Raw genomic sequence first — 14,074 nt, forward strand, 5'->3', positions numbered from 1 at the left:
GTGGTTTGTGTAACAGTTTTTGGACATGGGGATATTTCCTGTACCTGGAGATAATTGGCTTACCACACCCACTTAAGCTAATTATCTCCAGGATAGAGGAGAAGATGGACTAGCCACAGAGGCTAAATATGTTGTTTTGGGGTGTTTCTGGACTTTGGGTAAAACTGGATATTTTCTTCCTGTGGTAATTGAGTTAGTCCATTGTGTTTGGTAATTGTATCACAGGCAGAGGGGAAGGTTTGTGTGCATTAGCTGGGAGTGTCTAACTGTACAATACTGTGTTGATTGGCTGTTGTGACTTTGCTTTCTGTGCTCCACAAGGCCTACATGGGTGGTAACCTTGTGGGGAAAACTGTATATAAGAAATACCTTTGTGCTCATTAAACCAGTTCTACTTCACCCTCAATCTAGAGTCCTGTCTCTTATTGGGCGAATCTGCTACAAGGGATTGCTATGCTATTCATACTCCCTTGAATAATCACTAAGCTCTTTTAAGAGCTTGTTCCTGTTCCTGCTTTGCTCTCTGGGGAAAGAGAGGTTCACCCACTGGAACCTGGAGCCTTGTCGTAGGTCCAGGGTGGGTAGGAGACGGCAAGGCCTCAACCAAGCTGCGGCGGTTTGTGGGGTCTGCAGTGCTTATGGTGTCAAGTGGAGTGCTTGGAGCCCTCGGGAAGCACTAGGAGCATCTGTCAACTGAGGTACTCAGTCGGGGTGCCAGGTGATCCGTTACAATGGTGGCAAGCGGTGGGGTGGCGTCCTAGTGCGACGAGAAGCAGCTCGAAAACACCGGTAACGTGTGGATTTACAAATTGAGGGCAATGCTAGTATTCGTACAGTATCCCTGTCTACAGAGGGATTTGGGAAAATGGGGTTTGTATCTGCCTAATAGACGCTGGGCAGCGTTCACCTCCGAGGAAGAGAGTGACCTGGAATGGAGATGCCACCCAGAAAGAACTATGGTACGATGCCCACGGAGGGTGAGCCTTCCTAGTATCGAGTGCCGTTTGCAGGAAAAAAATGACCTGGTGGATGGCGCTTCTGGGGGAACAACCCAGTACGGAGCGGGTAAGACACCTGGAGTACCTAGTGGAGAGGGAACTGAGCCTAGATGCCTCATACCGGGCACTATGGTGGTGCACCGTCCAGTCAGAGACGTGGATGGCAGAGGGCATCCAGCCGGAGGGGGAGAACTACACTAGCCCTGGCCTGTTGGGGAAGGCCTTCGAGAAAGAGGTCGACTTCGGCAGTCTGGCAGAGTTGCGGTTCTGGGCTATCTATCATTACTGGGGAGCGATGATACAGGGCCCGAGATCTATTGGACTGGGACCAGACCTCTGCCGTTTCGTTGCCATGGAGAGTGAACTGGAAATGGACTGATAGACTCAGCCGCAGAGCGTGGACACAGAGCAGGAAAGCTGGGTGGCAGGCCCAGACCTGCCAGCCTACAGCTAGGAAGACTCGGCCGATGTACCAGCTGCAGAAGTAGGGGACTGTAACGGACCGTTTCAGCAGACAAGGGGTTGAAATCCGTTTAGGCGATATGCCCCTTTCTGAGAGACAGGCACAGCTACTGCAGAACACCAAACTCCCGAACTGGATACAAAATAGCACTCCAAACTGGAACCTCACGAATAGCTGCTAGCAGACGAACAGGAAAAGCTCCCAAGCGGCTTACACTCCTGGCAGTCAGTCCCTATCAGCATACAGTGAATCCCCCCAAGAACGAGACAAGGCTCTGTGTTGAGGGTCAAGCAGTGGTCTGAGGTGCTGGCACACCCAGCCTGGTTTTTATTACAGTTGTTGCAAATACAGGTCCGCCCACAGGGAGGTATAAAACAACCAATCACATCACAGTTACATCCCACATATTCCCTCCCCTTATCCTGAGAGGAAACTCAATTACACATACAGTTAAAACATACTTTCTACCCAACTTTCATAACTCTAAAACCATACATCACATTCACATAAAAATACATATCCACAATCAATCCATTCGGGGGAACAACATATTAAAAAATGGCATGAATCAGACCAGGGGTTCAAAAGTTAGTAAAGTATCTTTTAAAACCCCCTGCCAGCATGGCTTTCCGTCTCAGACCGGTTTTACAGAGCCCTCTCTCCTGGAGACAATGGAGAAGTAATCCAATTACCTCCCAGGACAGAGACAGACTCCATTGAGCACATGGTTGCAAAAAGACATAAAATACAATAAAATACACAAGGTTACATTTACTACATAAAATAAAGACATTCAACATATCCCCAGATAGCTTAGGTCTGAGCGCATATTATTGAATGGCGCTCAGACCACACACATACAGTTCAATTGCCATGGAGCTAAAGTCTTTCCCATAGTCTTTCATTATATGAATGGGCTCCATGGCATAGCTATCTGGGGTATCACCGCTCACACAGGGCAAGTACCGAATGACCCCACTGTATTTAAAGGGCCAGAATGAGTGACATGCACTCTGTTAGGGCCGAATACGTTTTTTAAAGGGCCCAATCTCCCAGGGCCATAGTCCAAAGGCCGCAGGCGGGCAACCAGGCTTCTCCAATGCAATGTGGCGAGATTGCTCTCGTCACAGGGACCTCATAGACTGGTCCTGGGGAGACCCACACATGGCAGGTGGAGATGGGACCGAGGTCTCTCTACCTGCCCTACAGGGATGCTGGGCGGCAGGCCCAGATCCCTAGCGGCAGTGCTTTGAACAGGGAGGGGAGACAACTGGTCTCTCTCCCCAGCGGCAGCCAGCATCACAGGGAGAGAAGGTTGTCGGTTCCTCGTCCCTCCAGCGACCAGCATCTCTGAATAGGGAGATGGTTGCTCCCACTACACAGCACCAGGCAGCGTAACCGGGAGTCGAGACAGTCGGTCGGACCCCCCAGCTCCAGGGAGAGGAGACAACCACTCTCCCTCCCCAGCGGCAGTGTACCTTACAGGGAGGGGAGACAATCGGTCTCACTCCCCAGCAGCAGAGTGTCTCATTGGGGGAGGAGACATTCGGTCTATCTCACCAACAGCAGACCGAATTACAGGGAGTGGAGACAACCGACCGCACTCCCCAGCAGCAATGTACCTTGCAGGGAGGGGAGACAACCGGTCTCACTCCCTAGCGGCAGTGTACCTTGCAGGCTAATTGCAAGACCAGCTAACTGTGGTGATTAAAACTCCCCAGCGGCAGAGTGTATCATTGGGAGAGGAGACAGTCGGTCTCTCTCCCCAGCAGCTGAGTGTGTTACTGGGAGTGGAGACAACCGATCTCACTCCCCAGCGGCAGTGTATGTTACAGGGAGGGGAGACAACCAGTCTCACTCCCCAGCGGCAGTGTCCCTTCCAGGGAGAGGAGACAACCAGTCCCTCTTCCCAACAGCAACAGGAGCTACCGGGAAAGGAGACAACTGGTTCATCTCCCAAACCACAGGGGGACCTCAGCCATAACCCCAATGGTGCAGATGGGACCACGGTCTCTGCACCAGACCTACAGGGATGCTGGACGGCCAGTACAGATCCCCAACCAACCCCACAGGAATGCCAGGAAGAGGAGGTAAGTGATCCCTCCTCTCCACAGCCAATCCACAACCCGGTCCTGGGGGTAGTGCTCGCTGACCCCATCCCAGCAGAAGAGCTGGCATCTGGGTTTAGCGCAGCTAGCCTCTGCCCTCTCTACCTCTTTGCTCTTGGGCCTGATGACCCACCAACTGACCCAGCTGAACCGCTGGCTACAGGGCAGAGCGCCGCTGGCCTCTACCTACGAGGCACGAAGGGGGGAGAAGGCACCCGCCGTCCCCAGCAACAGCTTTGTCCAACCAGGGGAGAGGGCATCCTGGTTGTTTCCCCGCAGGACACTGGATCTGCAACTGGGCACATGTGGCAGGAGACCATCTGGACAACTACGCCTTGTGAGAAAGGCCAACAGACTATAAGAGCACCAGACCGATTGGAGGTCTGGAGTCTGGATAGGCTCTCCGGTAAAGGGGAGATGTGTGACAAACTCCTCTTTTTTAGGGAGTTTGCCATGAGTTTTTGGAGGGGACTACTTTCCAGTCTCCTGCCCCAAGACTATGGGCCCTGCAAAAAGACATGCTAAAAAGTCTATTTGGGCTTATTGGATTTTAAAACACTTTGTCTGCCCCTTTAAATTCATGGATAAATGTGCCTCTTCCCCTCCCCCTTTTTCCTGTCCTGTTGTTCCTCCAGCAGGGCGTTGTCCCAGTTTTAACTGACCAGTTTAAACTGGCTGCTCTGTTCCTCCTCAATCTCTGTTCCTCCTCAATCTCCCATCAGCCCTTGCTATTTTCCGATCTCACCCTTCCTTGTACAATAGGGCACTTTTAACATTGGACATACTGAGCGCTCAGATGCAAGCTATCTGGGGATATGTTAGACATATAGGTTAAACATTGTATTATATGAGTTATGTATTTTTAAGTGGTTTTTGTAACAGTTTTTGGACTTAGAGATATTTTCTGTACCTGGAGATAATTGGCTTACCACAGCCACTTAAGCCAATTATCTCCAGGATAGAGGAGAAAATAGACCGTCCGCACAGCCTAAATCTGTGGAACTATTTTGGGCATGAAAGCCATGCTTGCGGTCGGTCAAATGTGACTTCCATAAAACTTTTGAACCCCTGCTCTAATCTGGGTGATTTTTGGATATGTTGTTCACCCAGATGTGTTTGGTAATTGTATCACAGGCAGAAGGGAGGGTTTGTGTACATTAGCTGGGAGTGTCTAACTGTACAATACTGTGTTGATTGGCTGTTGTGATTTTGTGTTCTGTGCTCCACAAGGTCTACATGGGTGGTAACCTTGTGGGGAAAATTGTATATAAGAAATGCCTTTGTGCTCATTAAACCAGTTCTACTTCACCCTCAATATAGAGTCATGTCTCTTATTGGGTGAATCTGCTACAAGGGATTGCTATGCTTTTCATACTCCCTTGAATAATCACTAAGCTTTATCAAGAGTTTGTTCCTTTTCCTGCTTCGCTCTCTGGGGAAAGAGAGGTTCAGCCACTGGAACCTGGAGCCTTGTCATAGGTCCAGGGTGGGTAGGAGACGGCGAGACCCCAACCAAGATGCGGAGGTACTCAGTCGGGGTTCCAGACCACTGCTTTCAAATAGCAAGAGTTCATACAAATATACAACTGCAATCAATTGCCAACACTACACACACATACATACATTCAAACATACAAAATATGCTAACACTTAAACAGAAACACTGCTCACAATTACAGCGCTGCAAGAAAAGCTGCATAAAAAATACACAAATAAAAACACTCCCTGTATTTCTTTATATATAAAATATTTAAAACACCAATAGAATGTTCAATGTAGTAGGAGGTTTGAGAAAAGGCATTGGGTTTAAATACCCAATCTCCATTGAGTCTCTAGTACTTGAAGAAACGCGTTTGCTTTCTTTGGAGCCTGATTTAAGTGATGATGCCAGCGGTGAGCTTTTTATTAAAGACACTAGCTTAGCTTTTTATTATTTGCACTGCTTAATTTGGCACACCACTTTATTTTTTATTGTTCCCATTGGTTTTTATACTTTTATCCTACCCTTGTGTTATCAGCAAATTTATAATTTTACTCTATATTGGGATTCCTGTGTCCTGCTGAGAGGAGGATCTCAGAAGCTCTCTATACATAGTATGGTGCGACTCTGAGTCATGTGAGTGTGATTTCATCCCTCACCTTGGACTTTATTTATATACAGTTTTACTCAATGTGTCTTTTGTATTTCTTCTAGATGTACTGTATATTTTCTGTGGAACTATATTGGACATTCTGTTGGAGTTTTACTCTTTCTCTTTCTCTCTCTCTATAGATATATATATATATATACACACACACACACACACACACACGTATATATATATATGTGTATATGTCCATATATATATATATATATATATATATATATATACACGTATATATATATATATATATATATATATATATATATATATATATATATTATAGAAGTGGAGTCTGGCACTCAACCCAATTTTTTAAACAAGTAAAAAAAAAAAGCCATAATAAACATAAAACATAATGAAAGAATGAATGAGAACACTCGCTGGATTTTTCAAAAGTGTATTCAAGCAAAGTAAAGTATCAACATTTCGACCAACCGGTCTTTATCAAGATATTTGAGTGTTACAGTGAAAGCATATTTATAGACAAATTAATAATGTTTGAGATTACTTACCGAGTGCAGGTACCGATCACCAAACCGTTAAAAAAGCGCTACACCAATATTGCTCATGCGCATGAAAAAGCATGATTACGTGATGACCTCATGGCTTCCAGACACACATCAGAAAGTAGCATCTCATTGCTACAAGATATATGTATAATGATACCGTGAGGTGAAGGGAACATGTCAATAAATAATAAATAAAAACAATATAGGAGGAAGGATGAGGAGATGAATAGAAGAAAAATGTGAATTAAAAATGAGAACAGAGTATGAAAACAGGAACAGGCATGTGCAAACAAACCAGCGACATTGATAGAGGAAACTCAATCGATAGGGGGCAAGAATGTAGATATGTAAGTGAGGTTGAGAGAAATGTGCTGAAATGTGCAAAGAATGTGAATAAGACGAATGAAGATGAGAAAATAAAAAGGCATGTGAATGTAATAACATGGAGAAATGTAAAGACAAAGTTGAAATAATGAAAAGATGAAGTATGTGAAAAGTGTCAAACTGTGAAACAAAACCATAATTACTGGTGCAGATGTGAAAAAATAGTGTGTGAGTGAAAAAATAAAGTGGGTGAGATATGAGAAACATAATAAAAGCCTCAATATAATGAACTATTAATAATTAAAGAATACGAGTAATAATGCAGATAATCTATTTCTGAAAATATAAATATCCCTCAAGCTTATTATCAGGAGAAGCAACAGAGAAGACAGATATATTGAATATCACATAATAAGGTACATTGGGGGTGGTGGGGGGTGGGCAGAGTGATGACGTGACCACGCACGTAGGTCGCACCTTGTGGTTGTTGTAGGACGCTGGCATAATTTTAGACCCTGCTTGAGAGAGGAGCTGTCGGGAGTGGTATCGAACAGAAATTGTGTGCAGAATGCTGCAGTGCAGGTCACGGTCATTGAGACCACTCTGAAACATCTGACAGGTGCTGGAGGTGTTAAAGGGCACAGTGAGAATCCTGTCAACACAGATATTCAAGTGAAATTTGCTACTCACCACTGCCGACCAAGCACCTGATCAATAACTGATAAGTACCGTTCAGTACCTGCCATTTCGTATATTTAAAGTGGCTTTGCACCGTATTATTAAAGCAGAGAAAGATAGGAGGTAGGGGAGAGGAAAGGGAACCAAAAAAGGAAAAATTTTGCGGGCAAGAAGCTCCACGTGGGGCCTGTCTGCTAAACCTCTTTGAGATTGTTACAAACGCTTTCCTTCTCCCATACTCCAAAATCTTAGTTTTCTAATATTCTTCTAATATTCCTGATTTAACCTTGAAAGATTCTACGCATTCTAAATAAGAGTGAAAAGGGGAAAGAAGAATAGAAGAAATCGGGAAAAAAGGGAAAGTTCAAGAAAGGAAGAGGCTAATGATTAAACATCAATTGCATTTGCAATTTCTTCTCCCTTGTTAAGGATATTTAAAGTTCTTAACATCTAAGGATTTAAAAAAGTTTATCTAATTGCAAGACCAGCTAACTGTGGTGATTAAAACTCTCAATACAGCTCCTATTTTTTCCCTTATCTCTGACCTTTGTTAAAGGAGGAGTGAGGGAAGGAAGTAAGAAGGGAACTACCAACAAGTTGTGTTTTTTTTGTTCTTTATTTCATTTATTTATTTATTTTCCATGTTGTAAAATACTGATATCCTCTCTCTATAATGGCATCTAAAAAATGGCTCCCAGCAGGGAGTGAAAATAGATTGAGAAAAAAAAAATCTTTTCCCCCTACAAGAAAGAACCGACAGAAGAGCTAGCCAGTATGATTTGACCCGTAATAGCAATGAAGGGACTTCTACAAATAAAAGGAGAAACCAATATAAAGAAATTCCAACAGCTGATTATCTTAATATATGTTTTGAAACTCAGTTTGATAAAATTAAACAAGAGATTCATACAATAACAGATGACTTTAAAGAAGAGTTAACTAAGTTATTTTTGGTTAACATAATTAGAAAAATTAGAGCTCTCAGTTCAGCATCACACTACACAGCAAGCCACAAAATTATAGATGGAATCCAGGATTGAAAGCCTGAAAAATAAGTTTACCGACTTTGAAGATAGGGCATGGTTGAACAATATTAGATTAAGAGGCATCCCTGAAAGCAAGGGCGTACCTGGCACCCGGGGCGAATCCTATATTTGGCAGCCCCCACCACCCCCAACTTTAAAATGTAAAAAACACCCGCAAATTTTGTAAATGTATTTAGCACTGAGCAGTGTTTGTATTTTATTATGTATTTAGTACTGAGCAGTGTTCGTGTGTTTGAATGTAAGCATGTTTTTGTATGGAGTATGTGTGAGTGAATGTACGGGTGTGTTGCACCGACTGTCTCCACTCCCATAACATTGTCCTGCTGCTGGGGAGAGAGACCAACTTTCTCTGCTCCCTGTAGGACACACTGCTGCTGGGGGGGAAGGACGACACCTTCGGCCCCCTGTAACTCACACAGCCGCTGGGGAGGAAGGACGACACCTTCAACCCCCAGTAACTTGCACTGCCGCTGGGGAGGAAGGACGACACCTTCAGCTCCCTGGGACCCACACTGCCGCTGGGGAGGAAGGACAACACCTTCGGCTCCCTGGAACTCGCACTGCCGCTGGGGATGAAGGACGACACCTTCGGCTCCCTGGAACTCCCACTGCCCTGGCAGTACCTCCAAGGTATACTGGGACTGACTGGAGCTGAGAAGGTATTGGTAATCCTGCTCCAGTTCCCATTCCTGGATGGCCAATAGAAACAGGTCTGGCTCTAGGTCTTCATCCATAGGGAGATCTAGTATGGTTGCTCTGGATTCATATATGTCCCATAGCCGTGACTCTGCAGAGTCCCCGAACCTTGGTCCAGCAAAGGCGTCCCATAATAGGACAGGGCCATTGTAATCCTCGCCCTCTGGTCTGTCGCACTTAGCCATCCCGGGAACACGCTGAACTGCATACCAATGTAGCGCCTGGTATGCGTCGTCGAGCCCCAGTTCCCTCCGTGCCAGAGAATTAAGCTGCATTACCAACTCCCACCTGGGCTGCTCTCCCATCATAGGCATCCATAGGGCCACTCGGGCCTGTAGTCGCTGCTCCTCACTGGGGAGACACTCACCTCACCAACGCTGGATACCCTCCAGGGCTTCGTCCCACATCTCTTTCCTGGCGCCCTCTCTGCAGTCCAGGGACTTGCTGGCTCCATATCGCTCCATAATAATTCTGGTGTCTCCAGGATGCTGCTCCTTATGCTAGAAAGCCATCCCACCGCTGCCACCACTGTAACGGAGCTCCCCGTACTGCGACCGAGTACCCTCCATTGATGGACACTGGAGTCTCGCCGTCTTCCTTCCACCCCGGATCAGCTTCTGTCCTCCAAGACCGTGTTGGAAAGACCTCTTCCTTCCACCCTGTATGAACCTCCAGCATCCAGGACTGTGTGGGGAAGACCTCTCCTCCAAGGAGAGCGTAACAGGAACAGCTCTTAAAAGAGCTAAGTGATTCAAGCTCAGGGGAGTATGCAGAGCATAGCTATCCCCAGTGTGATTATAACTGCTCCCTCTAATAACGAGACAAGGTTACGTTTTGAGGGATCAAGAAGAACCGTCTAAAACTTTATTTTACTTGGGACTAGCCCATATGGTCATAACATTAACATTGCTGTGAAAACTCAATACAATTACAAACAGTCAAATCATAGCAGGCAACATACAGTGACTTATTATAACATAATTACATATTTATAAATGGGTGGGGAAGACCATAATTAACACAAAATGTCTCTCCTGCATGCAGAATTAGTGATATGCAAATCTACCCGTATATGCAAATTACCAGTATTGCTATTAAGGTAGTGCATATTACTGTTGCTACCAACAGAGGGCACTACACAAGCTCCATAGACAAATCCACCTAGTTGGTAGCAATCCTCAGCAGTACAGGAGAGCAGGCAATACATTTCACAGTACACACACACACACACTATAAACAATTACATTACACACACCCTGCACCTATAATGGGTACAGGGTGACTAAAACATAAGAGAAATAAAGCAATCTACATAAATAGTCTGTCTGAAGGTAGAATAGGGGCTTTAAAGCTAAATACATCAAAGAGTCATAGTCACAGGAGAGGAGGCTGGCAAGCAGGCCTCTCCAGGAACAAGTGGCGAAGGGCACTTCGTCACATATACCTATATATATATAATAATATATATAAAAAAATAAAAATATTTTATATATATATATATTTATATATATATATATATATATATATATATATAAAAATATTATATATATATATATATGTATATATATATATATATATATATATATATACATACGTATATATATGATAATTCTACGTATATATTTATGAAATATTTTTACATAATTAGGTCATTTTATAAATTACAATTTGCGGGACCTGCCTGACAACCCAGGTCGAAAGTCCAGGGAATTTAATTTGCTTGCACTATATTTAACCATCTAACTTTGAAAGGCACCATAAAACCTGTACATGAGGGGAACTGTTTTACTCGGAAGACTTTGCTGAACACAAATATTAGTGTTTCTATACGGTAAAATGTATTACAACGATGATATAGTCAGTGAAAGTGAAATTTTTCGCATTTTTCACACACAAATGGCACTTACACTGATGATATAATTGTGTTAAATGTTAAATGAAAGCCCTGTTTTCCCTGAATAAAATTATATATAATAAGTGTGGGTGCACTTAATATGAAAGAGGTGAATTACGGTTGAACAGACATATAGTCAAATTCCAGGTTTTGTTTATGTTTTGTTTTGATCACAACGTGTACATTTGGCTCAGTCCTTAAGGGGTTAATGTTGTGGCTGCTCAGTGTATGTATGTATGTATGTTCTTATTGTAAAATAGGACTGCCTTGTATTTATATATGTGTATATGCAGTGGCGTACACACGACCCATGGGGCCCCGGTGCGAGAATTGATCCGTGGGCCCCCCCCCGCGCTTACTCTGCACCTAGTCACAGGCTGCGACCCCTGCGACTGCGGTATGTACGCCCCGTGCATGCAGATACACATACTCTTAAAAGACCACTACAGACACCCAGATCACATCAGCTTAATGAAGTGGTCTGGGTGCCAGGTCCCTCTAGTTTTAACCCTGCAGCTGAAAACATAGTTTCAGTGAGGGTTAATCCAGCCTCTAGTGGCTGTCTCACTGACAGCCGCTAGAGGCACTTCTGCGATTCTCACTGTGAAAATCACAGTGAGAAGACGCTGGACGTCCATAGGAAAGCATGCGTATTCAGAGCTGAGAGGCGGATCGGGGCGGAGGGATCCCCGGGGCGGAGGGATCCCCAGCGCCAAGGGAGTCCGGCGCTGGAGAAAGGTAAGTGCTGAAGGGGTTTTAAACACACACACTCTCACGAACAGACGCATACACACTAGCTAACAGACACACACATTTACTGACAGAGTTACAAAACATACACTCTCACTGACAAACACACACTCACTGACAGACACCAAACAGACTCACTAACAGACACACACAGTAACACACTCACTGACACACACACACTCACTGACACACAAACTGACACACACACTGACACTCACTAGCAGACACACTCTCAATAACAGACACACACAAACTAACACACACAGTAACACACACACAAACGCACTCACTGACTCTCACTAGCAGACATAAACACAGTAACACACACACTGACACAAAAACTAACACACACACACACACTCTAATACTAACACACATACACACACACACACATTTTTTGTAAAAAAATGGGATCCCCCAGCCTCCCTACCTTTGGGAGTGCTGAGGGGATTCCCTGGGGTCCAGTGGTGCTGCTGGGCGGCCGGTCCTGCGGGCGCACGAGGGAGCACTCTCCCTTGAGTGCTCTCTGCCCAGCTCCCTTGCGCTCCGCTTACTAATGCCGGAGCCGGAATGATGTCATATTCCGGCCCCGGCATCAGTGCGGTGCGCGAGGGAGCTGGGCAGAGACTAACAATTACATTAAATAAGAGGAAATTACTATTTAAACCACTAAATGCATGTTCTCTTTTATATTACTGATAATGCCCATGAGGTTGAAACCTCTTCAGCTTGAACTCAGAAACATGGGCACAAACTTGTACAATGTTGCCTTAGATAACTACTCAAAGCCATCAGAAAAATATAAGAGTAGATCTATTTGTTTTAGTAAACTCTGTGTGCTATATTTTAAGTTAATCTGAGATTTCAACTATAAACTTAAATTTTCACATGGACACAATTTTAATGTAGAGTAATTAATGTTGCTGAGCTTTGACAGTTTTGTAATCTTTCACAATTACTTGCAATACTTCAAGTCTTAAAAAAAATGAGACTGCAGGGGATGTCACAGATCAGACGTTAGGAACTAGTTAAGTTGTCAGACAGTTCTATGCATCAGGCCTGGAATGGATTGACACTTTTATACCCTACTCCTCAAGTTGAAACCCATGTGCCAAAACCACTGGTTCCTCCAATGATTCCTGCTTCTCTGACCTTTCTGTATCAGACACAAATTACTTTTTCTTCCATGGAGTCAATACTGGATGGTCTCACCTACTTGAAACACCTAAAAGAGCTCAACATAGGTATTCCTGATATCCAAATATCTAAGATAGAGTGAGCCTTTAGAAACACTATTATTGTAGGTATGCCTGCTTCAGATGCCAAATGTATGCTGAGGAGCCCCTCCTGCACCTGGCGTGGTTATGCAATGTACCAGTTTGATAACTCTGTGGTGCACTTTGAAGTCTCAATTACTAGTGGCCTTGGAAATGCCTATCTAACTCCCCATTTTCCATCCTCATTGACCTCTGAAGTAAAAATATGGGACCCTTTAAAAACCCAAGTAATATTACCAAGCTGGAGAATGTGCTGTTTAGTTGAATAGAAATATCCATTTAGATAATTTGTATGTTATGTAATTGCACATTTACACTGATACACATACTTTAAATTACATTTATTTTGACACTACAAATGTCTTGAATTGTGAAGAGGGTGGCAAATTACAGGCCAAAAAAGCCAAGTATAACAAAAAGGTTTAACAGAGCAAACCCTTTTCAATGGAATATTTAGATGTTTTTTAAATTCACATGTAATGACAGTTGATCTAGTATGTTTTATTTAGTTTAGCAATGTGTGTAAATTATTAATTTATTTACATTTCTTTACAGGTCCTACATTTTCATTTACCACAAAACCAAAGTAGAAGACAGAATTATACTTTGGAAACTAAGGATTTACAAATAAAGCAGAAGAAAAATGTCCTAAGATGGGATTGTTTTAAATTGCAATACAATACCCTACAGTGCTTGTTGAAAAAATAAAATACACATATTTTCCCACCTGATTTTTTTTTGCTTTAAATAATCCTGCACGACAGTTGTAAAAACAACTTTTAGTTTTGAGCAAAGGGAAAGCTTTCAAATGAAGAGGGACCTGGGCCGGAATTTAGAGTATCTGTTATACTCTTCTACCATAAGATTGTGTGCCTCCCAACATGCCCAATTTTGGCAAGATAGTCACGATTATAGGGTCATGTCCCGTTGTCCAGACTTTGTTCCCTGGTTTTCCGCTTTTGGTGACTCCAGAGAATGTCCCCAATAAGTGTAGTTTGAGCACATCATTAGATGTATTTACACTAAGTAGAACCAGTGCTGTCTCAGGAACAACAACACTCACTTATACTCCCTGTCTCTCTCCAAAAATTAACAAGCACAGTCCACTCATTACCCTCAGGAAAATCGCTGGGCTCAGACGGCTTCACAAATGAATACTATAAAATTTAATCCACGTCTTGGGTTCT

At 43.8% G+C, this 14,074-nt stretch overlaps 1 protein-coding gene across 1 annotated transcript in view; it reads left to right on the forward strand.

The window, feature by feature from the left end:
• Positions 1-13,518, forward strand: part of IZUMO3 (IZUMO family member 3) — a 135,423-nt gene extending 121,905 nt beyond the window's left edge. The window contains exon 5 of the mRNA XM_063435568.1: positions 13,443-13,518. Within this exon, the coding sequence (XP_063291638.1) occupies positions 13,443-13,518 (76 nt within the window). The remainder of the gene's footprint in view (positions 1-13,442) is intronic.
• Positions 13,519-14,074: the final 556 nt, after the last annotated feature.

This window comes from Pelobates fuscus, chromosome 11, assembly GCF_036172605.1.
Source record: "Pelobates fuscus isolate aPelFus1 chromosome 11, aPelFus1.pri, whole genome shotgun sequence".
NCBI classification, from domain to species: domain Eukaryota; kingdom Metazoa; phylum Chordata; class Amphibia; order Anura; family Pelobatidae; genus Pelobates; species Pelobates fuscus.